The sequence below is a fragment of the Palaemon carinicauda genome, chromosome 1, assembly GCF_036898095.1.
Source record: "Palaemon carinicauda isolate YSFRI2023 chromosome 1, ASM3689809v2, whole genome shotgun sequence".
NCBI lineage: Eukaryota > Metazoa > Arthropoda > Malacostraca > Decapoda > Palaemonidae > Palaemon > Palaemon carinicauda.
The window spans coordinates 55,238,476-55,253,475 of NC_090725.1; the positions used below are offsets into that span (position 1 = coordinate 55,238,476).

At 30.9% G+C, this 15,000-nt stretch overlaps 1 protein-coding gene across 1 annotated transcript in view; it reads right to left on the minus strand.

The window, feature by feature from the left end:
* The window catches only part of LOC137648360 (uncharacterized), a 47,746-nt gene that overhangs the window by 16,074 nt on the left and 16,672 nt on the right, over nt 1–15,000 (minus strand). Inside the window, exons 10-20 of the mRNA XM_068381290.1 lie at nt 13,828–13,995; nt 12,917–13,046; nt 12,058–12,321; nt 10,624–10,709; nt 10,155–10,275; nt 8,490–8,691; nt 6,616–6,778; nt 5,765–5,891; nt 3,441–3,626; nt 2,002–2,144; nt 487–622 (exon numbers count right to left, since the gene is read on the minus strand). Coding sequence (XP_068237391.1) covers nt 487–622; nt 2,002–2,144; nt 3,441–3,626; nt 5,765–5,891; nt 6,616–6,778; nt 8,490–8,691; nt 10,155–10,275; nt 10,624–10,709; nt 12,058–12,321; nt 12,917–13,046; nt 13,828–13,995 — 1,726 coding nt within the window. The remainder of the gene's footprint in view (nt 1–486; nt 623–2,001; nt 2,145–3,440; nt 3,627–5,764; nt 5,892–6,615; nt 6,779–8,489; nt 8,692–10,154; nt 10,276–10,623; nt 10,710–12,057; nt 12,322–12,916; nt 13,047–13,827; nt 13,996–15,000) is intronic.

A 15,000-nucleotide genomic window follows, 5' to 3' on the forward strand; every position in this document is an offset into this window, starting at 1 on the left:
TGTTGATTCAGTAACAAGTATATCCTTTTAAAAAGTGTTTTAAAGCAAGTTATCAGGTGAGAAACAATTTCAACATTAGTTTTGAATATAAGCTTGAAATACATTTGCACAATTGTAAAGAAAACTATCTTAGGTGTTGGTGGCGGTGTTTAGAAAATAAGAAAGCTTTACTCGAGCATTATCATAAATACTTTTGGCTTTTTTTCTGTATAAGTATCTCCATTTTCTCAAATGTAACGTAGAACATAATCTTCATCTATACTTCGCGCTTTTCTATAAAAGTACACTGACCTATTAGTAAGTAAAAGCATCATTACAGAGAAAACTTTTTTTTATTTCATATTAGTATCTCCATACTTTCAAATGTAACATAAAACACAATCTTCATCTATACTTCGTACTTTTCTATAAAAGTACAAAGACTTATTAGTAAATAAGAGCATCATTACAGAGAAAACTTGTTATGCGGTCAATGAAACTCCCTACCCTTTGACAATGTAGTCTCTGAAGTATAAGCATTTGCTCCCCGAATGTCATTTCCATCCACGGTGAAAACAGGTGACAATTTGAACTTTTGAAGGGAGCATGGCTCGAGGTCAGTCACGTTTCGGTAGCAGGTCTCCTGTTGTGGGTATTGGTTATAGTTAAAATATGAGATTATTATTTTCATTGGTATAGAAAATTATTGCTGCATCTGCCATAATTATTTTGCAAATAACATTTTAAAAGCTTCGTATAATTCTTCCTTCATGCGAAGTGTGTTCAGATATTGTCTTGAAATATCTCATTATTCAGTAAGGGGTCATTTTCTTTATTGTTTTTTAATGCTTAATAACAGTAAAAAGGAAAGTTTTCTGAGGAAAAATCCTGGCTTGTTTCAATATGGTGACCATGATAAAGTAATGTAAGGGCAAAGTTTCAAAAATACTCAGATCCTCATTATCGAATGAGAAGATATTGTATTCTGCATTGAGTTTACCTGATTATATTGCATAAATCTGGTTTGTGAGTTACAAATACTGAATATTCACCGTCTGCTTGGGGTGTATGCCAGAGGTGATATCCCTTGGATAGTACTTTGGTTCTTGATGGCCAAGCCATCCTATAAGACACACACAGAAGTATTGATCTTTATACAATACCAATCTTTATCAAGAAGCTGGGTGAACCAACAGCCTGTTTGTACCCATCCGGGTTTTGGAGTGCTGTTTGACCAATCAGAAATGAGATGACACTACCTTTTCCTCCCCAAGAGAAATTTGCCAGTTTTAACCAACAAGCCAGATTTCTGATTGAAATACCAAGTCATCTCCGTGCAGAATTCGGAATGTCCTTGCCATATGATGAAGATACAATAATCCTCGGAACGTTGCGCAGATATTACTCCAAAAAGGACCTTCTATCAAAATCACCAGGTTAAAAACACCATGGACATCTGTGAAGAATAACATAACTTCCCTCTTAAGGCTTAATAAATAATTAAGCAAAATAGATTTGGCAGATATAGCACTTATTTTCTAATCCACTGACTTAAAAGAGGGTCTTTTCTACAATTATTATTATTATTATTATTATTATTATTATTATTATTATTATTATTATTATTATTATTATCATTATTATTATTATTATTATTATTATTATTATTATTATTATTATTATTATTATTATTATTATTATAAAGACCAAATTATATTTTTATTGTAGAGTTGTGACCGAAGAGGGAATTTTCTGAAAATTATTTTACGTATTTTTTGAGGAAATAAATTTATAAAAAAAAAAACCAGGAGGTAAAAACAATTTTTGAGTTACGATTCCTCCCTTTGAATAATTATCTTTCATAAATTATGATTAATGGCTTATGTGTGTTCATATAATTATCATTGGCTAAATATTCAATACACTCACCCTATTCCCAACTCCCAACCCTTACACTAAGTTTAAACTAAGATTCATTATATAAAATCAATAATTTTATAAGAAATTAGCAACTTTACTCACCGTTTTGCAAGGGAATTCCCAGGTGTAGTCATCGTTGTCAACAAGGGTGTATTTGTGTACTTCTATTTCAGTGGGAGTGAGGCTCCATCTCAAGTAAGCCCATGTGATTCCAACTTCAATAACTTGGAAGTCATAGATCACACCTTTTTAGAACAAGATGGTAATTAGTGTTTTATAAAGGGATGTGCTGTTGGATCTGATTGTAAGAAAAGTTGAATGATAAAGGTTTTCTTCTTACTTTTCCTACTTACTGTGATCAAGCTGCATCCTAACTCATATCTATATTGTCACGTATGCTCATCTTTTTACCACATCTTCTATACCTACTTTTAATACTCCTTGAACAGTGTTTATGGATTCTCAATTTATAGCAACTATATACGCATATTTTCTCACTTGCATCTTGTATGGTTTTGAAAACATTCAAACTATTAATAAGTTTCATAACCCCTTGACAAGTTATGTGATAAGATGCAATGCTCATGCAGCTTTTTAGTAAAATAAAAAAGAATTTATCTTATAACATATTATAGAAATTTAATAAGAAATTCTTTATGATAGTGCATTAATCATGTATGTGTGAAAAAATACATAAAACAGTGTTCAGTGAGTACAAAAAATAACAATGGACTTAATAAATAAAAAAAAAATAATAATAACATATCTGATACCTTTAATCTTTTCGATAAAGGTTTTTTGTCTTCATAGATATACATATTCTCTATATTTACTACATATAAAGCTCTGTTGTTTTGATGAGGACACAAATCCCTAATCTTTTCTAATGAACTGTTTTCTTTGGCGAAGTTGGAGCGACTATATAAGCTTTTGAATAAGGTCTTAGAATCGAAGACAGGTTATTTTGGGAATACATTACTTGGACTCACATGGCAATGCTATAAGCTTCTGGAACCATCTTACTTTGTTTCCCTGTATTTTCTTTGTTTATGAAGCCTGTGTGTCTTATGCTTGTGTTTTTTGTGGGAATATCTGAGATTTATTGTAAATCTAGTCAGAGCAGATCCACAAATGATAGATTCTTTGACTTATGTAAAACGTTGTCTGTTATGATATGCATTAATTTTGTATACATGCACGAATGCTTATAACACTGATCAAAATCAATCTTTTTATTCATGATTTGAAATTATAATTTTAGCTGATTCTGCTTTAGATTTTAATTTAAGAATTTAACTTAAGAATTACCATTGCAGATATTCTTTTGTTAATTAATCGAGAATTTATTGAACGTAGATATAGTTCATGGATCAAGCTATTCTTTTAAGATTACATAAAACATACAATCGCCATAGAATTAATTTTGCCTGACTAAAACAATACTGTGGATGGATTCTGCTCATGTTTAGGCATTGCCCTAAGGATTCTACCAACTTGAATATTGTGTTTTATTTGATGATGAATAAATACATTCTACTGACCTCCTAAAGCACCCATATCTATCTGGCATTTTCCAACGTTCCCCACCACGTCGACAGCGATTACATCCGCTTGCAGTAAGCAGCATGAAGCGTCAAGAGACATCGTTATTGGATCCGTCGACCCCCGAGTAAAGTCATCGACATGATATGAATAACCGTCTGGCTTAGAATACACCTTCTCCATGCCTGAGAAGAATAAAGGTCTATGAAAAAGAGCGAGTCTGTAATTGTTGAATATTATATTTTTCCATGCTTGAGAAGAATAAAGGTCTATGAAAAAAAAAGTGTGTAATTATTGGAGATTATATTTTTCCCTGCCTGAGAAGAATAAATGTCTATGAAAAAACAAATCTATAATTATTGGAGATTATATTTCTCCATGCCTGAGAAGAATAAATGTCTATGAAAAAAAAGCTAGTGTACAATTGTTGGAGATTATATTTCTCTATGCCTGAGAAGAATAAAGGTCTATGAAAAAAAGCAAGTCTGTAATTGTTGGACATTATATTTATCTATGCCTGAGAAGAATAAAGGTCTATGAAAAAACAAATCCGTAATTGTTTGAGATTATATTTTTCCATGCCGGAGAATAATAAAGGTCTATGAAAATTAGTAAGTCTGTAATTGTTGGAGATTATATTTCTCTATGCCTGAGAAGAATAAAGATCAATGAATATAAATTTGTATTTTTGGACAATTATAAAAAAGAGAAGGTTGTAAAACATCACGAAAGAAGATGCAGTTCCCAACAGTAACTGAAGACTTGTGTAGTTTTAATATGAGAATAACTACAATAATCAATCTCTTTATTAGAAATAATAATATTTAAAGGTATGTGAAAAAAATAAATCTGCAATTGTTGAAGATAATAAGAAAAGAGAAGGTTGCAAAATATCACGAGAGAAGATGCAGTTCCCGACAGTAACTGAAGACTTAAATAGTTGTGATATGAGAATTATTACTGAAGTTAATCTCTTTATTAGAACCAATAATATCAAAAGGTCTATCAAAAATAAAACAAATCCGTAATTGTTGGAGATTATAAGAAAACAGAAGGATTCATAACATCAAGAAAGAAGATGCAATTCCCAACAATGACCGAAGACTTGTGTAGTTGTAATATGAGGATAACTACAATAATCAATCTTTTTATTAGAATTAATTATATTAGTTACAATAATGATAGTATTAATGGTAGCAGAAATAATTTCATGGCAACTGTGTGACGCAAATACTACAGAAGTCGATGGCTCTATAAGGAAAACCGTTGTTAAATCAAAAGTTGATGGACCTATATAAGGCAAATTTTCATTTTTATCCTTAGTGTCTCCCTGTTTATGTATGCTTAATTTTCTAAAACGTCTTGCTTCCCAAAGAGGGAGGTAGCTCTTGCAAGTGTTACTATTCAGAACTACATCAAAGATTTCGAGAAAAGAATCGTAGGCCCGTTTCAGCTTGAGCTAGGTTTGTATCATCTGAAGATGGTTGACTACTAAATAAAAAAATTCAATGTTTGGGGCACCCGAAACATAAAAAATATTTCAAGGAAATTAGCTTGATTGGGTACAACCCTTGTATTGGTAATTTTATAGTTTTGACTCTCGCTGATAGGGAAGATTGTTGCTACTGGCCCATATATATATATATATATATATATATATATATATATATATATATATATATATATATATATACATATATATATATATAAATATATATATATATATATATATATATATATAAATATATATATATATATATATATATATATATATATATATATATATATATATATATATATATATATACATATATGTATGTTAAAGCTTGTGTGTTCGTGTTTGAGAGAGAGAGAGAGAGAGAGAGAGAGAGAGAGAGAGAGAGAGAGAGAGAGAGAGAGAGAGAGAGAGATCAATAGTTGTTTCCTGATAAATGTTTTCAACCCTTTTCAAGAAAAATGTTAGTCTGTAAATCTATGAACCCTATAAAAGATAACTATCCAGTCGTTTTTCAAGTTTCGTGACTGAAGTTGAAATAATGAATATTTTTTATTATTAATCATTTTGTTGATTTAAATGATAACTCAACGCTAGTTAAATTTTGGATATATTATTATTTTGAGTTGAGTTTCCTACCAATATAATATTGTGTGGTTCTAACACAAAAAAAATGGTAAAAATATTAGACAAACAGAAAAAGCCCTTAGATTATTTCTATAGTTATATGGTACCATATGCAACCATCAGACAAAACATTAAACCACTCACATTTCAAGATTTAAAGGGTAATATAATATAAACAATCATTAGGAACTTGCTACTTGCCTGAGCCACTGTCCTGAAGTGTTGCAGAAGCTGTCCAGTTTTTAGTATGACAAATACCCACGTAACCAAAGCCATCGCACGATGGGGAATCGTTTACCACACACGTTGGTTTATCATGATCTTCTTCCTACAGATAATTACATATTAAGTGTAGAAGTACTGTGCGTTTACAATAAAAAAAAAAAAAAAAAAAAACAGCATCAATTTTATAATATATATCTTAAACGAGCATTTTTCTCGGATTGATCTAAATTGTTAGTGCTATATAGATAGCGGAATTGTATTATTGCCTAATTTTGTTATACAGAAAAAACATATCTGTCTTCTGTTTCTTAATCTCAAATTAATACTGTATTGTAAATAGCACAAACATGTATCCCTATCCCAATCTGACACACACAAACATATATGTGTATATGCATGTATATATCCATATATAGACCATGTGTAATTACATATACATATATATATATATATATATATATATATATATATATATATATATATATATATATATATATATATATATATAGGCTTACATATACATACATATATACATACACACACACACACACACACACACATATATATATATATATATATATATATATATATATATATATATATATATAGTGTGTGTGTGTGTATCCTTAAAACGATTCATATATTAGGAACAAACTTGGCGAGCCATTATAATACCCTATACTCTTCATGAAATGTTCGTTATTTAATTCACGCATAGTGACTATGAACCTACCAATGTGAACTGATGTTTTTTTTCTGACATACAACTACAATGAAAACGTTTTTACTCAAATTAGAACTAATATATGTAACTGTGTAATACTTACGAGTGGTAAAACTACAAACTGTGTAACTGCACTGTTCACAGACTGTGTCTGCTTAACAGACGCTGCTGTCACAGTCACTGTGCTAACAGTTCCAGGCGTGGCTGAGGCGGGCACCGAAAACTCGACTGTGACGTAAGCAGAAGAATTTTGCGAGATGTGTACGCTGTAAATTGGAGACTACGATTTATACTGTGTTTTTAATTTCAATAAGATATTTTTCCTCGATATACACAATTTAAAAACCCGTAATTTTAATCAGAAATTCTCTGTAAAAATATACTGTTCTCAGACGTATTTCAGTAAAATACAGGCGACCGTAATTTCTACCCTATTTGTTATCATCTTTTACTGGTTGGTGGCCGTAATATCACTCCTTTACGTATTTATATCCGTTTTCAAAACTGTAGATGTTTGGAAACATTTATTCCAGGATTTTAACCGTTTTATTAATACAAATTTTTAACAGTGTACCTAGTTCAATAAATGGGAAATTGTTAAAATACACTCGTTTTTATTTTTTTTTTTATTTGTTTAGGTTGGTTACCACCCAGAATCGAATAATTATACATGTTCTAAAAGTCAGTCATTGGATGAAAGATATATATAAATTCATTTAATCTATACTGAAACTGTAATCACACGAGTTTTAAGTTGAAAGCTCTTTAATTACAAAAATCTTTGATTCAGTAGCACTTATTATTATTATTATTATTATTATTATTATTGCTAATAATAATAATGATAATAATAATGATAATAATGATAATAACAATAATAATAATAATAATAATAATAATAATAATAATGTTATTATGATTATTATTATCATTATTATTATTATTATCATTGTTGTTGTTGTTGTTGTTGTTATTATTATTATTATTATTATTATTATTATTATTATTATTATCCCCTGCTTTGAGTATTGTTCTCATGTCTGGTTTTCAGCTGCTGATTCTCATCTTAATTTGTTGGACAGAAACTTACGGTCTATTAAATTTCTTATTTCTGATCTAGATATTAATCTTTGGCACCGTCGTTCAATTAGTTCATTATACATGTTGCATAAGATTTTTCATAACTCTGACCATCCTTTACATTCAGATCTCCCTGGACAATTCTATCCTGTTCGTAATACTAGGCAGGCAGTTAATTCTAGTATCCAGGCCTTCTCCATCATGAGGCTCAATACTACACGGTATTCTAGAAGTTTTATTCCAGCTGTTACCAAGTTGTGGAATGATCTCCCTAATCGGGTAGTTGAATCAGTAGAACTGCAAAGGTTCAAAGTTGGAGCAAATGTTTTTATGTTGAACAGGCTGACATGAGTCTTTTTATAGTTTACATATGACATATCTGTTTTTTACTTTGTTAATAGTTTATATAGTACATATCTGTTTTGACATTGTTATTGTTTTAGAATGATTTATTGTTGATTTGTTCTCATCATTTATTTATTTCCTTATTTCCTTTCTTCACTCAGCTATTTTTCCATATTGGAGCCCTTGGGCTTATAGCTTCTTGCTTTTCCAACTAGGGTTGTAGCGTGGCTAGTAATAATAATAATAATAATAATAATAATAATAATTGGATAAGTAGGATGCTTTAAGCCGAAGGGTTCCAACACTGGAAAAATAGCCCAGTGATGAATGGAAACAAAGAAATAAATAAACTACAAGAGAAGTAATGAAAATTAAAACAAAATATCTCAAGAACACTAACAAATCTAAAATAGATATCTCATATATAAACTATAAAAAGAGACTAAAATCGGTATTCTAAATACAAAAACCTTTGCTTAAAGTCTGACCTTTAGAACATTCCACATTTAATGCTTAATATTATTATTATAAACTCAAGCTCTGTCTTCTTACCTTGGAGTAACAGAAGAAATGAAGTGTTTGTCGTCATTGCCGGTGATTAAGAAGTCGGATTCTAAACCGTAGTTCATGACAAGAAATTTACCTGTTGCTGTATCACCTGGCTTTGCAGATAGCTCTTTGGTCGTTGATGCCACCTCGACACTGGCCTGCACAGGAGTTATCAGTACAGACATCAAGCGACAGAATGCATTCCCTGTGGAAAGACGCTAATGAAAACAAATTGATAGAAATATAGGGTAAATTCTTGCTTTATCTGTCTTCCTGTCTGTAATGCACTCATCATTATAATTATAATTTATATATATATATATATATATATATATATATATATATATATATATATATATACATATACATATATATATAAATATATATATATACACATATATATAAAATATATATATATATATATATATATATATATATATATATATATATATATATGTGTATATATATATATATATATATATATATATATGTATATATATATATATATATATATACATATATATAAATATATATACATATATATATATATATATATATATATATATATATATATATATATATATATATATATAAATATATATATATATATATATATATAAATATATATATATCAGTAATGCTATCAATAAGTGATCTTTGCACGAGCCTGGGTATTGAGATAAAATCATGTTCTCTTGTAGACAGTTAAATTATTGCTATTGTATGTGAAGCCTAGACAACTCTCTATTTTTGCATCAGCAAACAAATAAAGCTACTGTGTATCTATCACATGTTTTGAAAATGGACATTCGGCTTTTTTTTATTAATATTCATTAACCATAGGTCTATCTGAAGACCAATATCAAGCCCCTTTAATTTGTTGTTAACTTAACCAAGATAAAAATACATACATACATATACCAAGGCGCTTCCCCTAATTTTGGGGGTTAGCCGACATCAAACAAATGAGAAAAGGGGGACCTTTCCTCTCTACGTTCCTTCCAGCCTGACGAGGGACTCAACAGAGTTCGGCTGGTGTTCCTATGGTGGCATAGCCCACCCTCCCCTGTTATCCACCACTGATTAAGCTTCATAACGCTGAATCCCCAACTGCTACTACCTCCGCGGTCATCCAAGGCGACCGGAAGAAGCATCAGGGCCTACCGGAACTGCGTTACAATCGTTCGCCATTCATTCCTATTTCTAGCACGCTCTCTTGCCTCTCTCACATCTATCCTCCTATCACCCAGAGCTTTATTCACTCCATTTATCCACCCAAACCTTTCCCTTCCTCTTGTAATTCTCCCATCAACTCTTACATTCATCACCTTCTTTAGCAGCTTATGATTAGGCTTTCATCTTGCTACTCATGTTCCAGCAATTCTAATACATTTAATTCTTTTATTTTATCCCTTCCCCATACTGTTATATCGCCAATACTCTTTTCTCATCAAATCAAATGGTGTTCTTAAATCATTATTGATTACCAAGGAATTTTTCCCAAAAATATACCTGCACAATTCCTCGAGGAGTTTGGACATAAACTTGTCCCTTTACTTTGCTATCTATAATGGTATTTTTAGTACTGGACTTAGTGCATTGTAGACGATACTTTAGGGTCTGAGTAGTACGATACTTCTATTATGCTATGCATGAATAATATATTACCTGATTCTACGTGTCCGTGAAGTAAGACATAAAAAGGTTCCTCGGGGAGAGGCTCACTTCTTACGTAGAATTCGTCATCAATCTCACCAGTGTAGTCAATCGTTCTCAAGACTTCTCCTTTCTGTTCAAGATCATGAAATCTATAAATTTTAGATTCACCAAAGCAAACCAGAAATAAAATTCGTAGTTCTTTTACAGTTCCATAGGATATAATGGCTGATTCCCTTCAAAGACTTCTAAAAGAGAGAAAAGAGTTACTGAGTAAAATTATTCATAAAAATTAGAATTAAGCCTTTTCTAGTTTCGTGGACAAGGATCATATTTTTGAAAAGTAGGAAAGGAAACTAAAAAGAAGTGTTTAGTTATATCAAATAGAGAATGCTAAATTAAATACGATTATGCTTCAACGAGCTACTTGTAAAACAGTTACAAAATATAGAACAACCAAACGTTGAAGTTTTGTACTTACAATATTAACGTAGTCAATATGATCAACATCTTCAACTTTGCTCTCAATATACCCAACCAGGTTAACGTCGATATAGTAAATAGTTTCTGAAAAAAGAGAAAAAATTCAGTGAATAATGTATATATAACAAAAGTTAATAGAGCTTTTAGAAAATGCAAATATATTTCCTGTTTTTCTATTTCTTTTTTTTTTCCTTCAGGGAATAGCATTTTCACGACACTATCATCTTTCTCATGGCTGTTGTAAAACTATAAATAACTTCTCATGAAGATCATTTTAAGGGGATAACCAAACTTCCTTTTCTATTTAGTATTCCATCTTCATGACGTAACAGGTTGGAAATTTTATACGGATTATTATTATTATTATTATTATTATTATTATTATTATTATTATTATTATTATTATTGTTGTTGTTGTTGTTGTTGTTGTTGTTGTTGTTGTTGTTGTTGTTGTTGTTGTCGTCGTTAGCTAAGAAACAACTATATTTGGAAAAGCAGGATGCTATAAGCCCAAGGGCTCTAACAGGGAAAAATATTCCAGTGAGGAAAGGAAATAAGGAAATAAATGAACTATATGACAAGTAATGAACAATTGAAATAAAATATCTTAAGAACAGTAATAACATTAAAACAGATCTTTCACATATAAACTATAAAAAGAGGCTTATGTTAGCCTGTTCAACATGAATAAATTTGATGCAAGTTTAAACTTTTGAGAAATACTTCAGAAAAGCAAATATCCATGGTATATTTCTTTCAAGGAGAATATGAAATGCAGCTGGAATTCTGGAGATCTACATATGGTACAAAATAATTTCCCATAAGTTATGAGTTAGGAGATCATAAATCAACCAAACGAGTGGAAGAACTCATTCTAATATATAATATCTATATTGTAATAATCTCTATATTGTAAGATTATATAGAAGGGTAAGATACAACATTTAGCATTTATTGGGATTTTGAAGCTGTTCTTAAAATATTCTATTTTAATTGGCATTACTTCTCTAGTAGTATATTTATTTAAATTATACTTGCAATAGGAATTTTGTTAATTTTAGGTTAAATAAAACGTTTGTAGAAACGTATGGAGTGATTCATATTTAATAAGTTTATTATGGAACAAATGTGCTATTGATAGAACAAAAGATCAATCCCCAAAAAGTATAAGTGCCTATTTTGGTGGTTGTTTCCTGAAATGAAAGTATGTTATAGTTTTCTGCTCCACAACATGGATTTCTGAAAACAAACGTTTGTACCATGAAAATTGAATGTTGAAAATATAAGTAGATCCTAGAAAAACTATCTGTTGAAAGTAGACATTCATATATATATATTTTCACAGCATTATTGAATAATTAGAACCAATGTATGCATAAGCACCTTATAATTTTTACCCTGATAATATGAAATCTCCTGTGAGGCAGCTCACCTGTGAGAGGACGTCCTTCAACTGCCATATAATGGGGATGAGGTGGCGAAGGATCAAGGAGAGCAAATCCTCCAAGCCAACTGAGAGTCGAATTGCCTTGAATATCAACACTCAAAGTTCCAGTGAGTGGTTCTAACTCCAGATTCCATGATCCAGACATTGGATTGTTCCATCTCAGTGCTTTGATGCTGGTGGAGTATGATATAACTTCAATATTTGGTGTTGCTCTCATTTCTGCCTCGTCCATGATGTTATACTCCTTACCTGGAAGTGTGTCAGAAAATGGTAAAGATATGAAGACGTATTGAACATATTGGTATTCCATGTTTGCTCAAGTCAAAAGCAATTCTATTTTCATGGTTACCAATACATGAGACGTTAAGCCCATCTATGTTTAAAGGCTTAAATATATACAAACCTAAAAATATGAGTTTGTACGACTGAAAAATATAACTTAAAAATTAATTGTATAATGCTGTAGGCTTCATTTTCTATTGTTTCTTAGAGCACCATGTTTACCTTTTAAAGCTTGCTTTTCCTCATAAACCTCTCCTGGAAATTCAAAGAAATTGAACAAAAAAAAAGAGGAACTACGAAATGTTCAGAGGCTATTAGCATAGTTTTGATGGAAGCGTTTATATATATATGTAATGCATATAAAAATGCAGACGAAAATTGTGTGATGGTTATGATGTATACCAAAAGATATAGAAAAGATTACTCTTCCTTTTCCACAAATAAAGGAAAAACCAAAGTGTTCTCTGGATGATTTAGAATTCTTTGACGAAACCTGATAGAAGATATGCAGTAAATTTCCCTTTTGATGAAAATAAGATTCCATTGTTGTCCTTTCACATACCTGAATGATCTCTTAAAAGACAGGAGGAAGGTTCGCCTACCACTTGGATCTTGAAATCAAAGATAGAATCATCAATGGGAATCTCTATCTTTTTGGCAGCTGAAATTTCCTTCATGATGTTGATGTCGACCTATTGCAGAAATTCACATTCAATTACTTGAGCGCTCTGTTGCAATTTTTGTGAAATATAAAATTCATAACTATACATTAATATATCAAACTTGTTTGTTTTGACGTTTTTAAGAGTAGATGGTTCAGTTATATTTAGGAGAAGAACATTTTTGAATAGGGAAATTTTTTATACTCTTAGTCAGACATGCCTTTGCCATTAGTCTTTGCCATTATATGTTATGATGTTTTGAAAACAATAAGGCTGTAAGAATATTACTTCATATAGTATTCCAGTGTAGTTTGATGCCACATAAAACCTCAAAATCTAAGAATTGGACCATCACATAAAAAATCAGATGAATAGAATTAAAAAAAAATGAATGCTGCACTTTGAATTGATAAAAAAGAAAAATCCAGTCAATGTTGATATTCAACAAACTGTAATGATAATTCCTAAAAATTAAATAATTTACTGCTCAAGTAGAGCAAATATATAAGGTAACAGATGTATTAACCAGAGGTTCTTTGTACTCTTAAATTGTACCGTTAAATTCATAACTAGGCTCCTATAGGGTCACTGGCAATTAGACTTTTACGTAGAAATTTAGCACCAAAGATAATCAGCAAATTAGTTTGGGATCTTGGAAACGTTTAAAAAACTACATCATTTGAAAAAAAAAATAACTTAGTCCCAGAATACTATAGTTACTGTTATTATTCAGGCAAGCAAGACGATCCAAATTATTATTTTAAAACTTAAGAATTATATTGAAATATAAAACTATTCCTTTAATTTTGACCTCAGAGCTCTCAACACTGTCGTCAAGAAGTGGAGTGATCTCTTCAATGTCGAATTTCTCCATCGGAATGAAGAGACCTCCTGTTAAGTCACACAGTTTGTGATAATCCTCGACGGATGTAACTTGGTTGCTGCTCTCATGGTTATTGATACTGAACACCATTGTTACCTGCACAATTGGTGAAGAAAAAATTATGAATGTTCCTAAAGGTTGCTGTTTCTGGGAAATAGAATTTTGATGTTTCAAAAGAGTAATGCCTCTCAACAATATTATTGATTTTAATCCAAAAACGAGTATTTATTGTAAAATTACGAATTGATTACAATTACATAGGTATGGACCACCACCTACGTTCATCGATTTGTTAATATATCTTTCTCTTTTTTATCTTCAGTTCCACTCTGTAGAACCACTTGAAAATGGGCTAGGTCGAAACCTTTCTGTCTAGGGTTGGTATGTCTCCCTCTATTACTATATGTTGCATAGATTTTGTTTATAAAGTCTTGTCTACTCCCATATCAGAGGCCACTGCAAAATCTACTATTGGTTCTCCTCCAGTACTGTATCTTAAGTAATACTGCTAATATTTTCACGCTTACATATAATGTTACAATTTAATTTACCTTCATATATTGATGGCATAATTTCCTCCTTCTCTAATATCTGTTTACATCCTCAGCGCATCCCACTTGTAGAACATGAGTACGCATCATATTCCAAATATTTTTTTACTTAAGACGAACACTACCTTTATTATTCTACAACTCATCTTTTCACATCCACTACAATTTCCTTAATTTCCCTGCGATAAAAAACTCATCCTTCACCATTCCATTGTATCCTTTCCGCCTTGCCTTTTGTCAAATTTCCTTCGCTCCATAACACCTATCACCTCCTCTGATGATCATGTTGCCAATGTCTAATTCCAATACTCATCTCTTGGGATGGCTTCTTTGGCCATATTTGTCCTTGATGTAGTAACCCTTGTCAGTATATCAGGAAGGAAAGGTGGGAGGAAGCGCACTTCGTATGAATGGGTTGTATTCAAACATTATGTTTTTCACAGTTCTTGGCTATTATTCATAGTTTCCGCATACATTTTTTACAGTAAGATGCCTTTAAGAATAACTAGCATCTACAATTAATTTGGTAGGGAACGTAATGACCAGAGCA